Genomic DNA, 18,875 nt, shown 5'->3' on the forward strand with positions numbered 1-18,875 from the left:
AATCAAAATTAGCTCTACTCTTTAACAGTGGAGAGAGGAGGATGTGCAACTGGTGTTCCAGGCCCTCAAAAGGGGCCCATACCATCAGGTATACACACCAGTCCCCAACCTCTCTCCATTCACTGGGTTTTGGAACCCATGTCCCTTGTCTGGCAAGTGTCACTTAATTTATATTGAGACATCTCTGTCATAAAGCAGTCTCTAGTTCCTCATTCACATAATCGAGTGGCAATGCTTTATTTATCCTGCCCCAATAACAAAGAAATTGGGGATCCTAGAGCTGTCAAAATAACCATCCCAGGCTGCCTTGGGCTATGCTGGGCGTGCCCATGCAAATACCCGAGATTTCACATCCTGAAATTCTTTCCACACTTCCCATAATTCACCACCAGATGTCAGGGTAGAGCTCATCCTGACTCTGCTTACACTTGTATCTGTCAGTCCAGTTAACTGTAGTCATTAAACTCTGTAATGCCTCAGATTCTGTTTTGATTTCTACAGTTAAGCAATGTATATTTTTTTTTCCTTCGCTCTCCCCCACTTCCTCACCCCATTTACATACTCTTTCTTCATGTTAGATTTTCTATAATGCCTTTCACTGTAATATCTTAACTGCTACTTTTTCATGTGTTTGTGTCCCATCCCTTATTTTTACCATTTTTTCTACTCGTCTCTTTAATCTTTCTCATCTATCCCTTTCCAGTCTTTACCCCACTATTTGCTGGCCAGCATACCAGCCACCTTTCCTCCATCTGAAGGCTGGACGTAGACCCATCCAGTGATTCTCCCTAGGACCTGAATGTACTGGCTCAAGGAGCGAGGGACCAGATAGTCTGAAACTGACATGCTCTGCTTTTCCCAATCACTTTCACACTTCCTCCTCCTTAGGTTTCCCCCTCCTCATCTCCTGGTTTTCTCCCGATTCAGTTTCTCTGTGCTACTGCTCTTGCACACAAATTTTGGTCAGCTCCATAGGCAGAAATAGTAGTGAAAGTAACTGTATAACAAGGTTCACATCAGCTACTGCACTTCTTGCCATCTCCCCTGGAACAAACATGATGTATGGAACATATGAACAGTCCTACTCTATGGGACTGCCTTGTAGAGGAATTTTTAAAAGGTGGGGTTGGCATGAGGAAACATGGCATTTGCATGATCTGGTCCATTTATACCCTGCTTAAGTATAACAGTTCAAGTAGACTATCCAGAGATAATTCAAATATTTGTTTTTGCAGATTCACCACTTTTGCACTTCCATGAGTCAGATTGTGAACTAAGAGGGTCTTCCTCCTGTGAATCTCTGCTTTCTCTCAATACTGAAAAAATTCTGGTATGCTGTATACTATTTTATTATGTACAATAAGAATGCTAATTGGTTGTAGATGTGAGAGAATTGGGTTTGTGTATCTATTTACTAGATGTCAGAATTATTAATAATATTAGAAATTATTATTATGGGAGACCATAAGAGACTAATTTGACCAAAAATTCATTTTTTTAAGTCCAAAGGCCAAATGGCATTTTCTAGCATTGTTCTAAACATGCCTAACAGCTTAAAAATAAGCAGTCAGTTCACCCAAAACAGTAACAAAGTATTCATAAGCATATGATCGGTATACTTACTAAATAGACTTGACCAAGGGAAAACTATCTCATTGTGATGTGCTCCAAGATGATCAAGTAGGGTCTAACAAAGAAACCTCAGGTTCATAATGTGATGAGTCATTCCATATTCTTTATGAAAATATGCTTATATGAATGACATAACTGAGATATACTTTATGCCAGATGGCTCATGTGAGATATCATTAGAAAGGTTATGATTTATTGAACGCGATTATCCAATTTGTATGCCTGTATCATTTCTGTATCTGAAGTTAGGAATATTGATTATGTATCTGTATTCCTACTATGCTATTTTGGGTGATCCCCACTGCTAACACTTTAGGTGCAACAATGGAAAAGACAAACAGGGGTGATGACCCATCAGCAAGGACAATGAGCTGTGAAAAGCTTGACATTCCTGTGGACACTCCATACTGCCGCTGACTCATGGAGGCTGTGATATACTACAGAGTCAGGTGGTCTGTCACCGTCACCTGATACTAAACATTACCTGGGAGGAGTTGTAACTTTCCACTGTAGGGGGGGGTGGGCGTCAAGTTTGGGAAACAAAGGATTCCCACTGTATGTAAATCCCTTTAAGGATGGGGAGGAAGGCAAACAAGACTCCTCTCCCTGGCCTATCTGCCCGAGAAGAAAGACTGCAAAAGGGAAGGCAAGATGGAGAGTCCAGACTGAGACAGGGGTCCAGTCTGAAAAGGAATTTAGCTGGAACTATGAACCACAGAAACCTGCAACAATATCTAGGGTGAGAAATACTAGCTGTAACCAATTTCTTTAGTGAAACTAGCTTAGTTTGCGTGTTTGATTTCATTTACTGAGTAATTTGCTTTGTTCTGTTTCCCCTTTTACTACTTAAAATCCTGCCTTTTATAGTTAATACAATTTATTTTGTTTATTATTAAATCTAGTTTCTGTAATTTTCTAACTGGGGTGGGGTGGGGCGGAAGTGTGCACACTTCTCTCTGCATTGTGGGGGGAAGGAGGGAGGCAATTTCATAATATCTCTTTGGGTCTCCACCCCAAGGAAGGTGGACATCTGAGTGCTGGAGCAAGTCCCTTAAGCTGAGTCTTCCCAGAGCTGATCTGCAGCTGGGTGTAGCCCTGCCTGTGTGTGTGTTAGAGAGGTTTTTAGAGCCTGGCTCAGCAAGACAGGTTAAAGGGGACCCATGCTGGCAGAACAGGTAGACTTTGGTATCTCAGCACATCAGGTGGCTTCCCAAGGGGTCCAACCCATCACACACAAATTATGTCATCGCCAATTATTGACTTCCTCTAAAAAAAATTTGACACAAGTCACCCTTCATTCCAGTCTTAATCCAAATAAGATTTTCTTCCCAAGGCCCTTCCTCTCCTCCTCCTTGCTGACCAACAGTTTTTCTATTGCAGCTGGGTCCACATATGCTTTACTTTTAAGAAAAAAGAATAAGGAGTACTTGTGGCATCTTAGAGAGTAACAAGAAAGCTTAAGCTCAAATAAATTTGTTAGTCTCTGAAGTGGCACAAGTTCTCCTTGTTCTTTTTGCGGATACAGACTAACATGGCTGCTACTCCGAAACCTGTACTTTTAAGATAACACTGGTATGTGGGATGGGAAGGTTTGTTGGCTCCTTTTAAGACAGATTCCTTTTGTCTTATTTTAAACCATGTGAAGTCACACCTGTTGGTCAGAGGCCTTCTTTTTAGAAATTCCCTGTATTGTATTAGATATTCTTTGAACCAGACATCCTCCCTACCTCATTCCTTCTAGCCTTATAACTAATTATTTTCAAGGCCTTCCTTCTCCTTGCTAGTCAGGGCCTGTCTTTATAACACACACATTTTCTTAACCAAACGTAAGCTAATTTTAAATTCTTTAATTTCATATTTATCCTGCACTACAAATTAGTTCAATTTGGCTATGTAGAGGGAATTTGTACAAATTGTTTGCTTCTATGGCAACCTGCTCTTGGATCAATACACTGCACATCTACCCATGGAACTAATGCTACCACCAGGCCCGTGCACACTGCTTATTTGCACTCTGTTAGTGGGTCTCAACTCTTTTCAAGAAATGCTGCCTCTGGAAGTAATGGATTAGTGCACGCTCTTCATAGTGAATCTTCCGCTTCTGAGACTGCCAAAGGTGCCAGGATCTGGTCTGACACCACAAGAGCATTTAGTGTAGGACTCTGTCAGTAACTAATGTAAGTTACTACAGAATGGCCACTATTAACTGGCAGTGTAAAAGGAAGAAGTTATGTATCCCATTACCTGTCTCTAATCAATTCAGTCAGTCTACATCACATTTTGTCACATTGCAAGTGTCATCATCTACTGTCATTACATAGAGAATTCCGAAGGGACAGTTTCAAGATTTTAAAAAAATCAGTGTTTTATAACAATAATGCTGGCTACCTAACTTCTTCTATTAAAGATCAGAATAGTTTTAGAGGATATATGATCTCAGTGCTGTATAATGGTCACTGACTTTGTGGAATCTCTTATTTCTGTAGTGTATCAGCGAGAGATAGTGTCATGGAGTGTGTGTTCGCAGGGGAAACTGTTTTAAAAAATAATTGGTCATAGCCTGTATAAACATGCACTCTGAGAAGACTATCTCAGTTGGAAGCAATTACTCTTGGGGTAATTTAAAAACAAAAAAAGCCTAACTCTCTTATGTAGTGCAAATCACCCATTGTAGTTCTCAGACTAATTCTTTGTTCTGTCACCACAGCAGTTATTTATTTGGCCAAATCTCCTGATTGACCTAGTAATTCCAGGAGTACTTGTGGCACCTTAGAGACTAACAAATTTATTTGAGCATAAGCTTTCATGGGCTACAGCCCACTTCATCGGATGCGTAGAATGGAACATATAAGAAGAGTATGTATATATACATACAGAGAAGATGCCATACCAGCTCTAAGAGGCTAATTCATTATATATCTGATAACAGGTCATCTTACCTTCCAAGTCAGTGGCACTGCTATGGGCACCCACATGGCCCCACAATATGCCAACATTTTCATGGCTGACTTAGAACAACACTTCCTTAGCTCTTGTCCCCTTAACGCCCCTACTCTACTTACGCTACATTGCTGACATCTTCATCATCTGGACTCATGACCATCTTGATTATCACTACAAAAGTTTTCTTTTCCTGCTAATAACAGGTCATCTTAATTAATCAGCCTCTTAGAGCTGGTATGGCATCTTGTCTGTGTGTGTGTGTGTGTATGTAATATATATATATATATGTACTCTTCTCATATGTTCCATTATATGCATCTTACGCTCAAATAAATTTGTTAGTCTCTAAGGTGCCACAAGTACTCCTGTTCTTTTTACGGATTTTGTATGATGGATTTTCTATGAACAAAATCTTTTAGTTCATTCACTAACTGCCATTGACACTCTAGCCCTGCAAAGTATACTTTTGTAAATGTACCTTAAACATAATAGTGAAATCCAAAAATGGTTACCAGCAGTTTGGATTTCTAACTGTATCAGGGTGTTTAGTGTAGCTCTAATTTCCTAATTGAGATAACAATTGAAATATTATTACACTTGATCCTGTTGTTGATTCCAATCTTGTATAACAAAGAAACCATACCAATCTTATAACCGAGGCGTCAGATTCCAGAAACTGAAACAATAATACAGAGACTATATGAGAATTATAGCCTTTTCAATAAGAAATGCCAGTCTTGGTGGATAGGGAATTATTGCAATAAAGAAACTGATATTCCTGTCAATAAAACCCCAATTAAATGCCGGTCACTATTGATTTGCTTTCCCCTGAAGATTTTTTTTTTTCTTTTACCAAAGGTAACCAGTTGACGAAGTGGGTATTCACCCACGAAAGCTCATGCTCCAAAACGTCTGTTAGTCTATAAGGTTCCACAGGATTCTTTGCTGCTTTTACAGATCCAGACTAACACGGCTACCCCTCTGATAGAGTATATATTGGCATTTGAAGAATGCTAACAGTTTCTGGAAAAGATTTTTCTTCCAGCCAGTACTATGGCTCTAGCATCTATTGGGCAGTGGCTCTCTTGTGTAGTTTAGGCAATGTTTGTTCTAGGGTGTGGATCATTCCATTAGTGAAGCTAAGATTTAGTCACAGGTATTTTTAGTAAAGGTCATGGACTGGTTACGGGCAGTAAACAAACATTCACAGGCTGTGACCTGTCGATGAGTTTTATTATATAAATACCCCTGATTAAAACTTAGCAGCTCCTGTAGCTCTGGGGGCCCCAGGACACTGCTGCTGTGGGGCCCAAGCCACCCCTGCTCCTAGGCCCTGGGGACTGTTGCTTGGGTACTCCCTGGGGCTGCACCTGGGACTGCTGCTTGGGTGCTTCCACTGGGCCAGCCGCCTGAGCAGGGACTGGTGCAGCTTGCCCCGAGACTGCCTGCGGGACCGCTACTCAGACCTTCCTCAGGGCCAGCTGCCCAAACAGTGGCTGATGCAGCTGGCCCTGGGACAGCCCCCGGGACTGCTGCTTGGACCCTCCTCAGGGCTGCTCCTGGGACCGCTGCTCAGGTGCTCCCTGGGGCCAGCTGTACTGAGCTGCCTGAACAGTGTTCGATGTGGCTGGTGGGACCGCTGCTCGAAGGCTCCCCAGAGCCAGCTGCCCTGGGACCGCCTGAGCAGCACCTGGTGTGGCTGGCCCTGGGATCAGCCGCACCCACCATTGCATCTGCGAAAGTCACAGAGGTTGCAGAAAGTCACGGAATCCGTGACTTCCGCAACCTGCATGACAGAATTGCAGCCTTATCCATTAGTGTCCATTACTCAGATGCACTGTGGAGTGAAACTTTTTAATGCAACAATTCTGTGCTTGTCTTGAAGGGGACAAGAACAAGGCTGAAGCCTTTTGCTGGGGAGGAAAAAATAGGAATGAAGTTGAACACATGGGTGAGAGAGGGACATCTAAAGCTGCAGAAGAAAACTGAAGTGAGAGAGGAATAAGGAAGATCAGACCTGTCTTTCACTTGCTTCTTGACATAACTCACTTTTGGAAAGCCTTTATCAAATGAGCTGTTATATTTAAATTCTTGAGTGCATCCATGTATGATACTTCCCTTAGAATAATTTAGATGAGCAGTAATCTAAATATGGGTAGCATTGACTTCAGTAGCAAAAATCTTTCACCCAACTTTGGTTAAATTCTTCATCATCTTTTTTTTTTTTTTGTAAGTTTTTTAAAATTTGTCAATGTCAATGTGGTTACAAATAAGTAAAACATTAATCTTGTGGTAATGCCCAAAGGCTCCAGTCAGGATCAGGCCCTGTTGTGCTAGGTGGTGTACAAGCATGCAGGACAAACCAGAAAAGTCAGACTGACTGAGCAAGAGCTTCAGGATTGTGTTTCCTCTGTACAGTGGGATTTGCTTTTGGTACTAAAAATGTTGCCCACGTTTCTTTGATTCTTTTAGAATTAATATGCCTTAAATTTCTCTCAGCCAAAGGTTTAGCTGCATTGACTTCAACAAGAAAAATTGGAGACAGTAGTACAAAGTCTTTTTGATTGGTTGTTCAGCTACAGCTACTTCTGGCTACAGTTTTGCTCCTATAGTCCACTTAAATGCCTTCAGTTGTTCGGTGTGGTGTTTGCTGCAATGTATACTTACGTTGTGGCAAAACATGGCAGATTTATCCTTGAAGTTCTGGCAACTGGCATAATGTGAGCATATCTTGATGCTGGCAAGAGTTGGGACTCCTTGGTGTACACAGTTGTTGTGGGCAGAGAGGCGAAGACTTTTATAACAGACATTTAAAGATATCAAGTAGAGAGTTGGTAACTTTGGAGATCCATCTGTTTTGTTTATTTAGTAGCAATTGTATAGTTCTTTTTGTAAATGTAATCTGTTATTACATGACAGTGGACATAATCCATCTCAAAATAAAGGATTCTGATATATCCACAGCAAGATCCTAACCTGGGTCCATGTTGCAACAGTTCAGTCAGCAGTGTTCTGTCATTTACCATTTCTGTTTTCAAGGTGGCCAGACATGACCCGTTGATTAAACATGTGTTGCTCTGAATGGTGTGTGAGGGATATAATATGTGCAACTCCGAAATAATGAGGTAGCTGACATATTAATGAAGCTATCTAATAACTTCTATGATCTACATTTGGGGGAAAAAACATGGGACCAGATCCACAGCTGATGTTAATTGACTTAGCTTATTGACACTCAGTTATGCCAGTTTACTCCGGCAAGGATCAGGTACAAGATCTTTAGATCATTTGGCACCCTTTCTTCTCTACAGCTTTGACAAAAAAGGAACTAAACCACTTAAAAATGTACTTGAATTAAATTAGTAAAGATTACTAGCCCAAACATCACGTACTTCATTTAAACTTGATCCGTAAGAGGTATGTTTGCATCACAGTTTGAGAAAAGCATCTTTGTGGCCCTAAACTGCAATGGGAGTTCTAGGCAAGACTCAAGGAATCAGTGGGAGTTCTCTGTATGAATCAAAGGTGTTTATACTTGTTTGGACATCTCCATGTACGCTTCATTTTCATATTATCCTGTTCTGCAGATACATTTTCTGGAAAGAGGTTTTTCCAGGCAAGTCTGCTTTTGTGGTTCCTACTTTCTCTGTAATTCCAGTATATATGCTTTAATTGTAAAGGCATGTAGTAGTGACGAGATTAACAATGCCAGATCTAAAAAAAAAATCTTAATGAAACTTCTGTCCTTTATTATTGGGTCTGTTTTCTTATGTATTCGTTTTATAGTCCTTCACTCTTTCTTCTCACTGGACAAAGGGTAGAACTTCCGTTCCACTATGTAATACATTGCTTAGGGACATTTCCATAATTCAAGTTAAAATGGGATGTATACTATAGTAAGGACATTGTTTTATATTTTTTGGTTGTCCTAGGTGTATATACTTTCATCTGGTATGTTAAGTTGGCTGTAGTATCAGAGGATAGCAGTGACATCTGAAAAGCAGTTTATCCCCTCACAAAAGGTTAGGAATAAATTTTAGTGCCTTTTTTCAGTTTTGTTATATCATGGATTTTGCTTTAATAGTAGTAGTTACTTTGATGTCAGATGTTCTTATAAGAATTTAAGCCTTAAATTGTCAATGCCAAATTCTGATTTTGTAGGATTTTTTTTTTTTGCTACTGTCAGCTAAAAGTTAAAACCATAATGTTTTACAGAGCCAAGCAAAGTCACTTGCGGAACAAAAACGATTCCCATTTGCCACCGATAATGACAACACAAATGAAGATTTGGGTAAGATAATTATATAATGTTTATGGGGATGATTCTAGATGCCACTCAGAGGCACAATGTTTTGATACTGTAAAATTATAGTTGGTAATTCTGATCGATGCTTTAGGATCACTTTTTTCACTCCTTGCACAATAAAATTTCAGTCTTTTGTTTTTAATTATGTGGAAAGAACATCATATACCTTTTTTCCCCGTAGTACTTCTTTCTACTCTGAACAGTGGGACATTTCACCATTCATTTGGTCATGCAAATACGAAGAAAATATTTTCCCAAACCCTGTTTAACACCTATGAACTTTTCCTACTCTCTCTTTCCTGTCATGGCTGATAACTGAAGATTTTTCTGGATGTTTGAGAGAAGCTTTCTCTCAGGTGAACTTGCTGCTCCATGGAGCTTGGAACTGCTGTTTTTCCTAACTTTTCTAAGTCTGATAGGCAGGTGGGAGGTTCTTGTGGATTTCTTTCTCTATGCAGTCTACTTGTTGGCACCCTCTAGAAGTGCACCTGGTGAACTGCTGTGACATTGCTCTACAGTCTTCTGCTTCTGTGCTGAGAGGCAGATATCTTCTAAACGGGTATCGGAGGGAACCCTGTGCTGCTGAGGTTTTTTTGTTTTTTTTGAATTGTTTGCCATTTTCTCTCTCTTGCTTCAGCTTGGTCTCTGTCTGGTAGGGGGAAAGTTTGCGGGAGAATTTTGAGGAAGGTTGGAGACTTCCTTAGTCTAGCAGTAAATCTTCAGCCCCTCCAGTGGTTCAGCATTTGCCACATGGGAGCCCAGGTAGCAATGTCAAAGGAACTCCATTCCCATGTTTGGCTCCATGGCCTGTCATCCTACCTGCCCTACTCCTCCTTTAGGTAGATCTTTTTGGAAGTGTCTTCTTAGGAGTTTCCTAGATGTCTGGCATTTTTCTGAGCCGAGGTCCTTGTATTTGTGCTTATTCTGCTTCAGTAAACCTTAGGGGAAGAAATGTGAATTGTGTCGGGACTCCTTAAAATGTGGGCTGTTCATATCGCCTACAACATTCTAGGCAGTGTCTTTTCATTGTTTTTCTCCTTTCCCCAATCCTTCTCTCTTCCACAAGACTAGTGTATTCAGTTATCAGTCTGTCCTTATGTGACAATAGTTTATTTCCTTGGGAATGATTGTAATACCATATGAATGATGGCTAATGAAGTAGATTTAAGAATCTGGCAGAGAAGGAGGACAAATGAAAAAATGCAAGGAGCCTTTCTAGTTGCCATTGGGTCCCTTTCACTCCTCATACTGTGGGAATACTGTGTGCAGCCTCACCTCCTGACTGATTCTCATGTGGTGTATGTATAGTGAAGATTTTTATGTATATACAAAGGGATATCCCTACATAGTATAAACAGACACTTCACTCTGCTCAGTGCAGACATGTTAATGGTAGTGCAGGTTGGGCTAGGCCCTCTCCTAAACCAATTCCCAGGACAAAATTAAGAAATGTCTCCCCACAATGACAGCACTGTCCACCTGTATGGGTATTTTTTCTTCCTTTACATCAGCAATGCCACCTGAATGTGTTTGCTTTGCAAAAGACAGGTTCTTCATGACAGAAAACATCATAATTGCTGTTAATTAGCACCTTTGTTGGCAATCTCAGCTGAGATACCAAGGGTTGAATAGGCTGAAGAATGGTTCTCTTGTCCCTAGAAATGATCCCTCCAAGTCAAGGTTGGGAAATATTGGGATGGGAAAATCTGTATTCAATCTCTACCTGTTCTGTGGATAAATGGGTCATTGTTCCCTAGGGATATCTATCCAGCACCTTTCACAAACACTAAACTCACTGAGAAATATACTACATATTCTAGGTATTTATGTCATGGTGATAGATGAACATGTTAGAAAAATGAGTTTTGTGATAGTTTTGTTAAGGTTATCTACATTTATTGCTTTCATCTTGCTTACTAAAGGGTTATTTAGAAACTGAGAAATAGCCTGAATTCTTACTGTCTTTTTCTGACTCCTCCTCTGACAAACTTAGCTGGGCTATCACCAGAAACAAATATTTTACTGAAAGCCTATGTCTGCCATACCTCTCCACCAAGTACTGCATCCTAAAATAAAACTTAACACGTTGAGTTTCTACTAATAACTCTTCTAATGCTTGAAAAATAAAGCCTTGGTAACTCCTTTTAGCAATACAGCTGTCAAGGTAAACTCTCATCCACCCACCCACCGACCCACACACACACCCACACACCCACTCACATACACACACACAAGTTTCTGATAACTTTAGCTATCTTAATCTCTGCAATTATAAGATGTTCTGAACAAACAAACTTAGGCTACTACAGCCAGATTCTGCAATGTGATGGGCACATGCAGTTCCCATTATCTTCAGTAGAAGTTGCATCTGTGTATCCAAGAGCAGGTTCTGGCTTTTAAACTTTATTGAAGAGCTTACTGCCAGACCTATTTAGAAGACCTACTAAAAGTGTTTTATCATAAATGTAAAATTTTCATCCCTGATACTTGCAACATAAACATTGCCATAGGTTGAGACTTTTTCTCCAATACAACTATGAAAGGTAAGTTATCTAAACCATTCTAAGAAGTTTTGCAATCTTCTCCAAGAAACATGACATACCACTGCTGAGTAAACAAGTGGGGAAAAAAAAAACCAGTAGCCTCTCATGTGAAGTATTTTTTTAGTTAAGTATTTGCAGTTGAAATACTGTGGACTACTCTTTATACCAGACTCTAAGCTGTGGAGGGCAGGTATTGCTCTTCGAAAAGAAAAATAACATTGTCCACATGCCCCAACATTATACAAGTGCAGAAGACAGGATTAGGAAAAGCCCCAACAAAAGCCCTCTACTTTCTAATCTATCATTATCAATCATCATCAGTGTCTCCCAGTGTGGACCTATCTTGTGTATCGTCTAGACTCCAAGCTCCATAGGACAAGGTCTACCTTTGTGTCTTATTCTGCACTGACCTCATCAACACTTAATAATAAGCAAAAATTCAGCTAATCCATATGTAATAATGTCTGTCATCTGAGAATTTCAAACTGTTCTTTGATCACTAATAAATTTAGCCTCACAATATCTTTTTATGATATGGAGAAAATTTTACACATAAGGAAACTGAAATAGGAAGGCTAGGTGCCTGATTTTCAGATTTTCCGAGCACCCACGTCTACATTTGTGGAGCTGCAGGCACTCGGAACCTTTCAAAAATAATCCCTAAGTGACTTCCCTATATTATACATAATAAACCTGTGTCAGAGGCAGACTAGAACCCAGGTCTGCTGGCTCCCTGTACTGTGCTTTAACCATCCTGTTGTTTATATTACTCGCTCACTTGCTGGAATGTTAAGGTTTCAAAATCAAGCACTCTAAAGCTAGGAAACAACAGAATTAAGGTTATATCAGTCCTAGTCTCCTGGCTTCTTGTCCCAGACTCTTTCCCTAACCCAGGGGTAGTCAATTATTTTTTTGTCAAGGTCCAGACTCCAGAGAAAATAATACAAAAATAATAACAATGATGATAATAAGTTTAAAAAAAATTTCAGTCTATTCAAAAGCATCTGGCAGTCCTGATTTGGCCCCCATTCTGCCTATTGTGTACCCTTACCCTAACCAGTCCCAGTTCTCCTTCTGCACCCCCATTCATTGTCAGCTCATCTCCCATTCCCTTGATGCTGGTTCCTAGTCCCAGTCTTTGTCCAGCCAGTTCCAGTCTCTTCTGGCTCCTCATCTGATTTGTATTTCCCTCTCCCTGTTTCCCTCACCAGCTCCCATCCTCCTTATCCAGTCAGTACCAGCCTCCCCTCCATCTTACACTCCAGCTATCCTTGCTCAGCTAGTCCTAGTTTCTCTTCTCTGCCCCCAGCCTAGGGTTGCCAACCATCCCGGATTGGCCAGAAGTCTACCAGAATCTGCATCGATTTCCCAGTGGCTATTGAAAGCAATCTAGGAGATTTTAATAGGCTGGTAAAAGTCCAGTGGCAGCCCAGCGGGGCTAGGGCAGGCTTCCTACATGCCCTGGCTCCGTGTAGCTCCTGGAAGCAACTGGCATGTCCCTCCGGCTCCTAGGCTACTAGCTCTGCCTATAACTATGATACATCTATTGGCTATATTTGGGATTAGAATCCCCTTGTGCTAAGTGATTTACAGTAAGATACTTAATTTACATTTTGTTAAATATGACCAAATTTTAGAATATTTGAAAAACTGACACGTTATCTGTGGTGTTTTTATTTTACTGTTTGTAATCTTGCTTTGCCAGCGATTGCCTACGTGTTGATTGGCAGCGGCCTATATGATGAAGCAATAAGACATTTTTCAACAATGCTACAGGTAACTGTTTGCTTGTTCTAGTTTTGTAATTTTAAACTTAAAGATGATGAACCTTGAAATCCATCACTGAGGAAAATGGTTTGTAGAAAATATATATTGTTATAAAATTCAATCTTAGAACCATTATAGCATTTGAGGCTGACAAAGCAGATAAAATACATAACTCTTAATAAATCCCAGGACTCAGATTGGAGAGATTCTGCTATCAGATGTGAAAATGAATAGAATGGATAAATGAGGTTTTAAAAAAAATCTCATTACCCCAGTCTCCTAATAAATGAGTACACTTCTACCCCGATATAACATGACCCGATATAAGGCGGGTTCGCATACAAGGTGGTAAAGCTCTGACACGCTGCTCTGAGCAGCATGTTAAGGGTGCCAGGCCAGGCCAGGGCAGAGGGTCTCGAGGGGGAGAGGAGGGAGTCAGAGGCTTCCCCCCCTCCCCCGACAGGGTCTGGGGCACAGGAGCTGTGAGAGGGCACTTTTGGGGGCCCCGCAGTCCCAGAGTGGCCCAGGGGATTAGTGGCGGGAAGCAGAACAGCCCAGCCCCAGCCAGCTCCACTCCATCAGCTCCCAGCCGCGTTGCTTCGCTTCTCGCCAGGCAAGTGAGTGCAGGACCTTTCCTCGGCCACCTCCCAGCGACACAGCTGGGGACGGGGCAAGGAGAACAGAGCGGGCTGGGGCTGCGTTGCTCTGCTTCCTGCCGCAGGTGAGGGGGGGAGAGGGGGCATTCTTTCCCCAACCTCCCCGCACTCACTGGCAGCAGGAGGCGGAGCACCGTGGTTGGGAGGTGGCAGAGTGGAGTGGGCTGGGGCCACACTGCTCTGCTTCCTGCCACTGCCGGTGAGTGCCTGTCAGGGGATAGAGAGGGGTGTGGGGATGGATAGGGGTCAGAGCAGTCAGGGGACAGGGGTGTTGGGTGGGGTCCTGGGCGTGATTAGGGACAGGGGTCTCTGGAGGGGCGGACGAGGAATGGGGAGGCCAAAGCAAGTTTGATATAATGCAGTCTCACCTATAACATGGTGAGATTTTTTTCTTTTTTTCTTTTTCTTTTTTTTTTTTTTTTTTTTGTCTCCCGAGGACCGCATTATATCGGGGTAGAGGTGTAAAATGTAAGCCAACTTACTTTTTAGAAAGAATAGCTACAAAAGAACAAAAAACATACTTTATTTTGCACAGTTCAGTTTCCTAAAAGTTCACTTGATTAGGACTTCTTAGTGTATTAGATTGAGATTTTTTTTTACTATATTCTTGGTTACAATTATCATATTGCCAGTAACTTACTAGCAGAATTACCTCATATGTGACACTGGCATTATGAGAGCTCCATATTATAAACCAGACTCCATCCCAGGTTAATACTGGGTTCTCAGTTAAGAACTTGGCTGCTGTAATATTTAAGCAAAATGTTATTTATTCTCTAATATAAATTATTTTTCTGATTGGATGGAGTAGAATCCATATTATTTTATCATTCAGATTGCTTAATGGCAGGCTGACAATTTTTTTAAAAGGGCACCATCGCTTAGTCACACTTGATTTATAAATATGTATCCTTATGGACAAGATGGTCTAATTGACTGAAGCATAGGCCTTTGAGCCAGTACAGATATAAAATACATCAGGAGTAGGCTATAAAATGGCATTAAAAAGTTCTGTGTTGTAATGTAATAGCATCCTGCTATGTTTTTTTCAACTCTTTCTAATGGCATATGTGTTTATGTGTACAGTGAGGGTATGTTTGCACTACAGCTGCTACAGTGACACAGCTGTGGCACTGCAGCTATGCCTCTGTAGTGTAGACAGTTTCCACATCAACAGCAGGTTTTTCATCCATGCAGGTAATGCACCTCTCTGAGAGATGGTGGCTGAAGTCCTTTTGTCGACTGGGAGTTAGGTTGACCTAGCTATGGTGCTCAGCATGCAAAATTGTTCACACCCCTGAGTGATGTAGCTAGATCAACCTAAGTTTTAGGTGTGGACCAGGCCAACTGGGGGAGGGGGCAGCTCCCACCCAAGGCAGTAGCAGGACCTTGCTGGCTCCATTCCTGGAGGATCCCATGGCATGGATCAGCCCAGGGCTACTTGCCTCCCTCCCCCTGCCCAGAGCCTCTTGCTCCTGCAGGCTCTAGAACAGAGGTTCTCAAACTGGGGGTCGGGACGCCTCAGGGAGTCATGAGGTTTTTACGTGGGGGGGGGGTTGTGAACTGTGAGCCTCCATCCCAAACCTTGCTTTGCCTCCAGCATTTATAATGGTGTTAAATATATAAAAAAGTGTTTTTAATTTATATGGGAGGTCATACTCAGGGGCTTGCTGTATGAAAGGTGTCACCAGTACAAAAGTTTGAGAATCACTGCTCTAGAAGATGTAAAATATAGAAGGCTGCAGCTGGCTAGTTATCCAGGGCAGCAGCAGTGAGAGCATGCAGGGAGTCCCCAGTAATCAGGGAGAGGAGGAGGGGAAGAGCACCAGGATGGAACTGTGCTTCTTCCCCACCCCTGCAACCACTGAGAATTCTGTGTATGCTTTCCTCTCTGTTGCCCTGCCTTGGCCTTGGCACTTGGCTGGCCACAGCGCTGTACATCCTATGGTGTGAGAATCTCTGAAATAGGTAACTTTTGTGCTCATTTTTTCTATGTGTTGATTTGCTGATGACTGCCCATGCCACATTTTAATATCAGGTAATTTTGATATAGCTTTAATTTAAAAAAACTGTGTGGTTAGAATTATTTTTACCATGGGAAAAGAGGTTTCTCCTCACTAACTCTACTCAGATTTGGTGAAGACATTTTACTCATTTTCCAAGTAATTCCTCTGTAGGCAGAGATGAAACATGGACATTTTCAGCTCATAAATCGCAAGTTATGAGCTTGTGGTGGTGATGGGTTATAATAATCTCTTTTGTGTTTTTTACCTGGAGACCATGACTAAGGCCTGCTAATATTAAACACTGAGTATTAAGTGAAAGTAGACAGCTGAAGAAAGACACCTTCGATTCTTTTACTTTAATTTTTTTTAAAGATTGGTTTACTTGTGTTTTCCTCTGAATAGGAAGATCCAGAGCTGGTTAGTGCTATTTATGGACGAGGGATAGCGTATGGGAAAAAAGGACTACATGTGAGTATTTAATAATTTAAATGATTGTCAGAAGTACTTGCCTACAAACTGTAAGAGATTACAGGAGCTAGATCAACTAGAATTTATTAAACATATATGCAGTCCCAAAGGCTTTTAGTATGTATTATCATGCTATTAATGTTTTCTCTGAAACATCCTCTTCCTCTTATCTGAAGATGCTTTATGACTGGGGATCATACTTGTCAAGGATCAAAATCCTGTGGGGTGTGTGTGTGTGCATAACCTCATGGAGATTCCTGAAGAATGATAAGCAGTAGAGGGGGACCAGCTACTTTGTTTAGCAAACATACAGTGAGGTACTCATGATGGCATTACTGTTTGGGCTGTTTCAAGCAGCTTCTATTTTGTATTCTTTGAATTGTCTTATTTATATTCTATAGTGTCTGTTGCTCCCTTTCCTCTTGGGGGTCATCCCTAAATACATACCCTATTCTTGGATTCAAGTCCTCAATGGTATTAACATGAATAATTTAATTTTATTTATTTATTTATTTTTGTTAAATAATAAGTATCTGAACTACACAGAGCCTTTCTTGTTTAACACAATAGCACCTAACTGGACCATTGTCAAAGCAGTTTGTAATATAAAGATCACTAGGTAAAGACCAATACAATGATTCAGAGTTTGAAGAGTTGGCTATTAAGGATTAAAAAAAATTAGTAAGGAAAAATGGATTGAAAAAATAGCCCTTTGTTTTATGTAGTATAATTAATGTGTCCAGATCCTGTCAGGAAGCTGAAATTGGCTTTTCGAATTCTGACTTCCTGCAGTCCAGATTAATTGGTTGACTCAGTGGAAAATCCCATTGTGCAGAACTACTGTGTGCTAGAGAATGTTGACAGGTACTCACTTTCTGTGATCTTCACATTCATTTCTGTCTCAGCAAAAAGTTCTCTGGTTTTGGCAGCTGATTAAAAAAAGATCTACTCCACAAATGATGGCTTCTGTGAGAAATATTTTGAAGTTTTTTTTTCCTGACTTGATTCTAAAGATTGGCAAAAGGTTCAGGCAAAAGCTCCAGGTCACTCAAAATTCCTTCCCTTCTCCAAAAACTCAAACAAATGAACCAACCAACAAAAACAAAATAAAACCTTTATCTCAAGTAGAGTTTCTCTAGCCCAAAACAACAGAAGAGCCAAAGAAGCTATAAAGTCTGATATGGATTTTGCCAATATATTTTATGTGTAAGTTACTCCAGTACTAGGATAATGAGTGGCAGTACTGCAAAACCTTTAGATAGGTAGGGGAAGTACTGGGAATGCCACCATATTTTCTAACTCAGATCATCAAAAGGTCTAGCTGACACTGGTTTAAAGCACTAGTGGTTCCACACAGTTCCCATCATTCTTGCAGGTGAATCAGTAGTGATAATGGTGGTAAACTTTAGGGAAAAGTTTAGTGTAGACAAGGCCTAAGGAAATATTTTCTCCAGAGACTTGTGGGATAAAAAGAGGAGGCCATATGAACCAGATATTATAATATCTGTGTAGACTTTGCAGCTAGTTTTGTCATGGTTCAGCTAGGTTATTGGCGATACAGATGTCTTTCAGTTAGCTTGATTTTTGAACGTCCTTAATTATGAAACACAGCTTTGGCCTTTCTGGCTGATGCAGTAATGAATTGCTAATTTGTTCTTCTGGAAAAAGCTTTTCTCCATTCTTGGGAAGTAGTGTCAGGAGGAGCTTGTGATATCACAGAAGGGAAGAAACTCCAGTCACATTTATCTGGCTGTTGCTGTTTCTGCTGGGACTGCTTTACTCAGCAAGAAAAAAAAAAGTAGTGTACACTGAACCAGACAAAACTGTTTTATGGTACATGTTGTAGAGCCTCATTTTTTTTTTTGTTTCAAGGGAGTGTGACAATGGCTTTATATTAGCTGACAAAATGCACTTCGTAGTACCACAATTCTTGGTGAAGAGATTTTGAGCACTAAAACATAATGCTTATTGTATAAAGAATATTTGCAGTGCAACCCGAGTAAGTGAAGATGAAACACTGAGGGGTCTGTTTGCAAAATATTGCAGATGTTGCATATAGATAAAAGGAGTCCCTTTTAGTTATTGAGTTTTAGTATACAAACAGCTTGTTCAATTAATACTTGCAGTATAAAGCATCTTATCCCTATTAGAAATGATTTTGAAGTACTTTGATGACTGGAGATTACTGTTTATTGATTGTCTTTTGACCTTTGTCCTTAAAAATTATTAGTGTAACTCTCTAAGATCACTTACTATAATAATAAAGCATGAACTGGCTGCTCATACCGTTTAATTTCTCTTTGTAAGGACATAAACAATGCTGAGCTTGCCCTGTATGAGCTGAGCAGAGTAATTAGTCTGGAACCAGATCGCCCTGAAGTATTTGAACAGCGAGCAGAGGTGAGATTTTTCTTTTTCAGACTTTTCAATTGCAACTCTTTCAAATATTTAAACATATTTCTTCTGGCTTCATTCACCCTTTTCATGGTTAAAGCTCTTGCTTTCTCCACTAGAGATATCTCCCTGTTTAAATGCTTTTAAAGTATACATATTT

General features: G+C 40.6%; 1 protein-coding gene across 6 annotated transcripts in view; it reads left to right on the plus strand.

Moving 5' to 3' along the window:
* Positions 1-18,875, plus strand: part of TTC13 (tetratricopeptide repeat domain 13) — an 88,069-nt gene that overhangs the window by 5,288 nt on the left and 63,906 nt on the right. For 5 of the 6 annotated variants that reach the window (XR_004377297.2, XM_032806394.2, XM_032806393.2 and 2 more), the window contains exons 2-6: positions 1,236-1,330; positions 8,791-8,866; positions 13,130-13,200; positions 16,256-16,321; positions 18,629-18,721. Coding sequence is in view for 5 of the 6 variants with exons in the window: in XM_032806394.2 (XP_032662285.1) it covers positions 1,236-1,330; positions 8,791-8,866; positions 13,130-13,200; positions 16,256-16,321; positions 18,629-18,721 (401 nt within the window). In the remaining variant the exon portion in view is untranslated. The remainder of the gene's footprint in view (positions 1-1,235; positions 1,331-8,790; positions 8,867-13,129; positions 13,201-16,255; positions 16,322-18,628; positions 18,722-18,875) is intronic. The other variant, XM_032806395.2, reaches the window with a different exon arrangement.

Source organism: Chelonoidis abingdonii, chromosome 3 (genome assembly GCF_003597395.2).
Source record: "Chelonoidis abingdonii isolate Lonesome George chromosome 3, CheloAbing_2.0, whole genome shotgun sequence".
NCBI lineage: Eukaryota > Metazoa > Chordata > Testudines > Testudinidae > Chelonoidis > Chelonoidis abingdonii.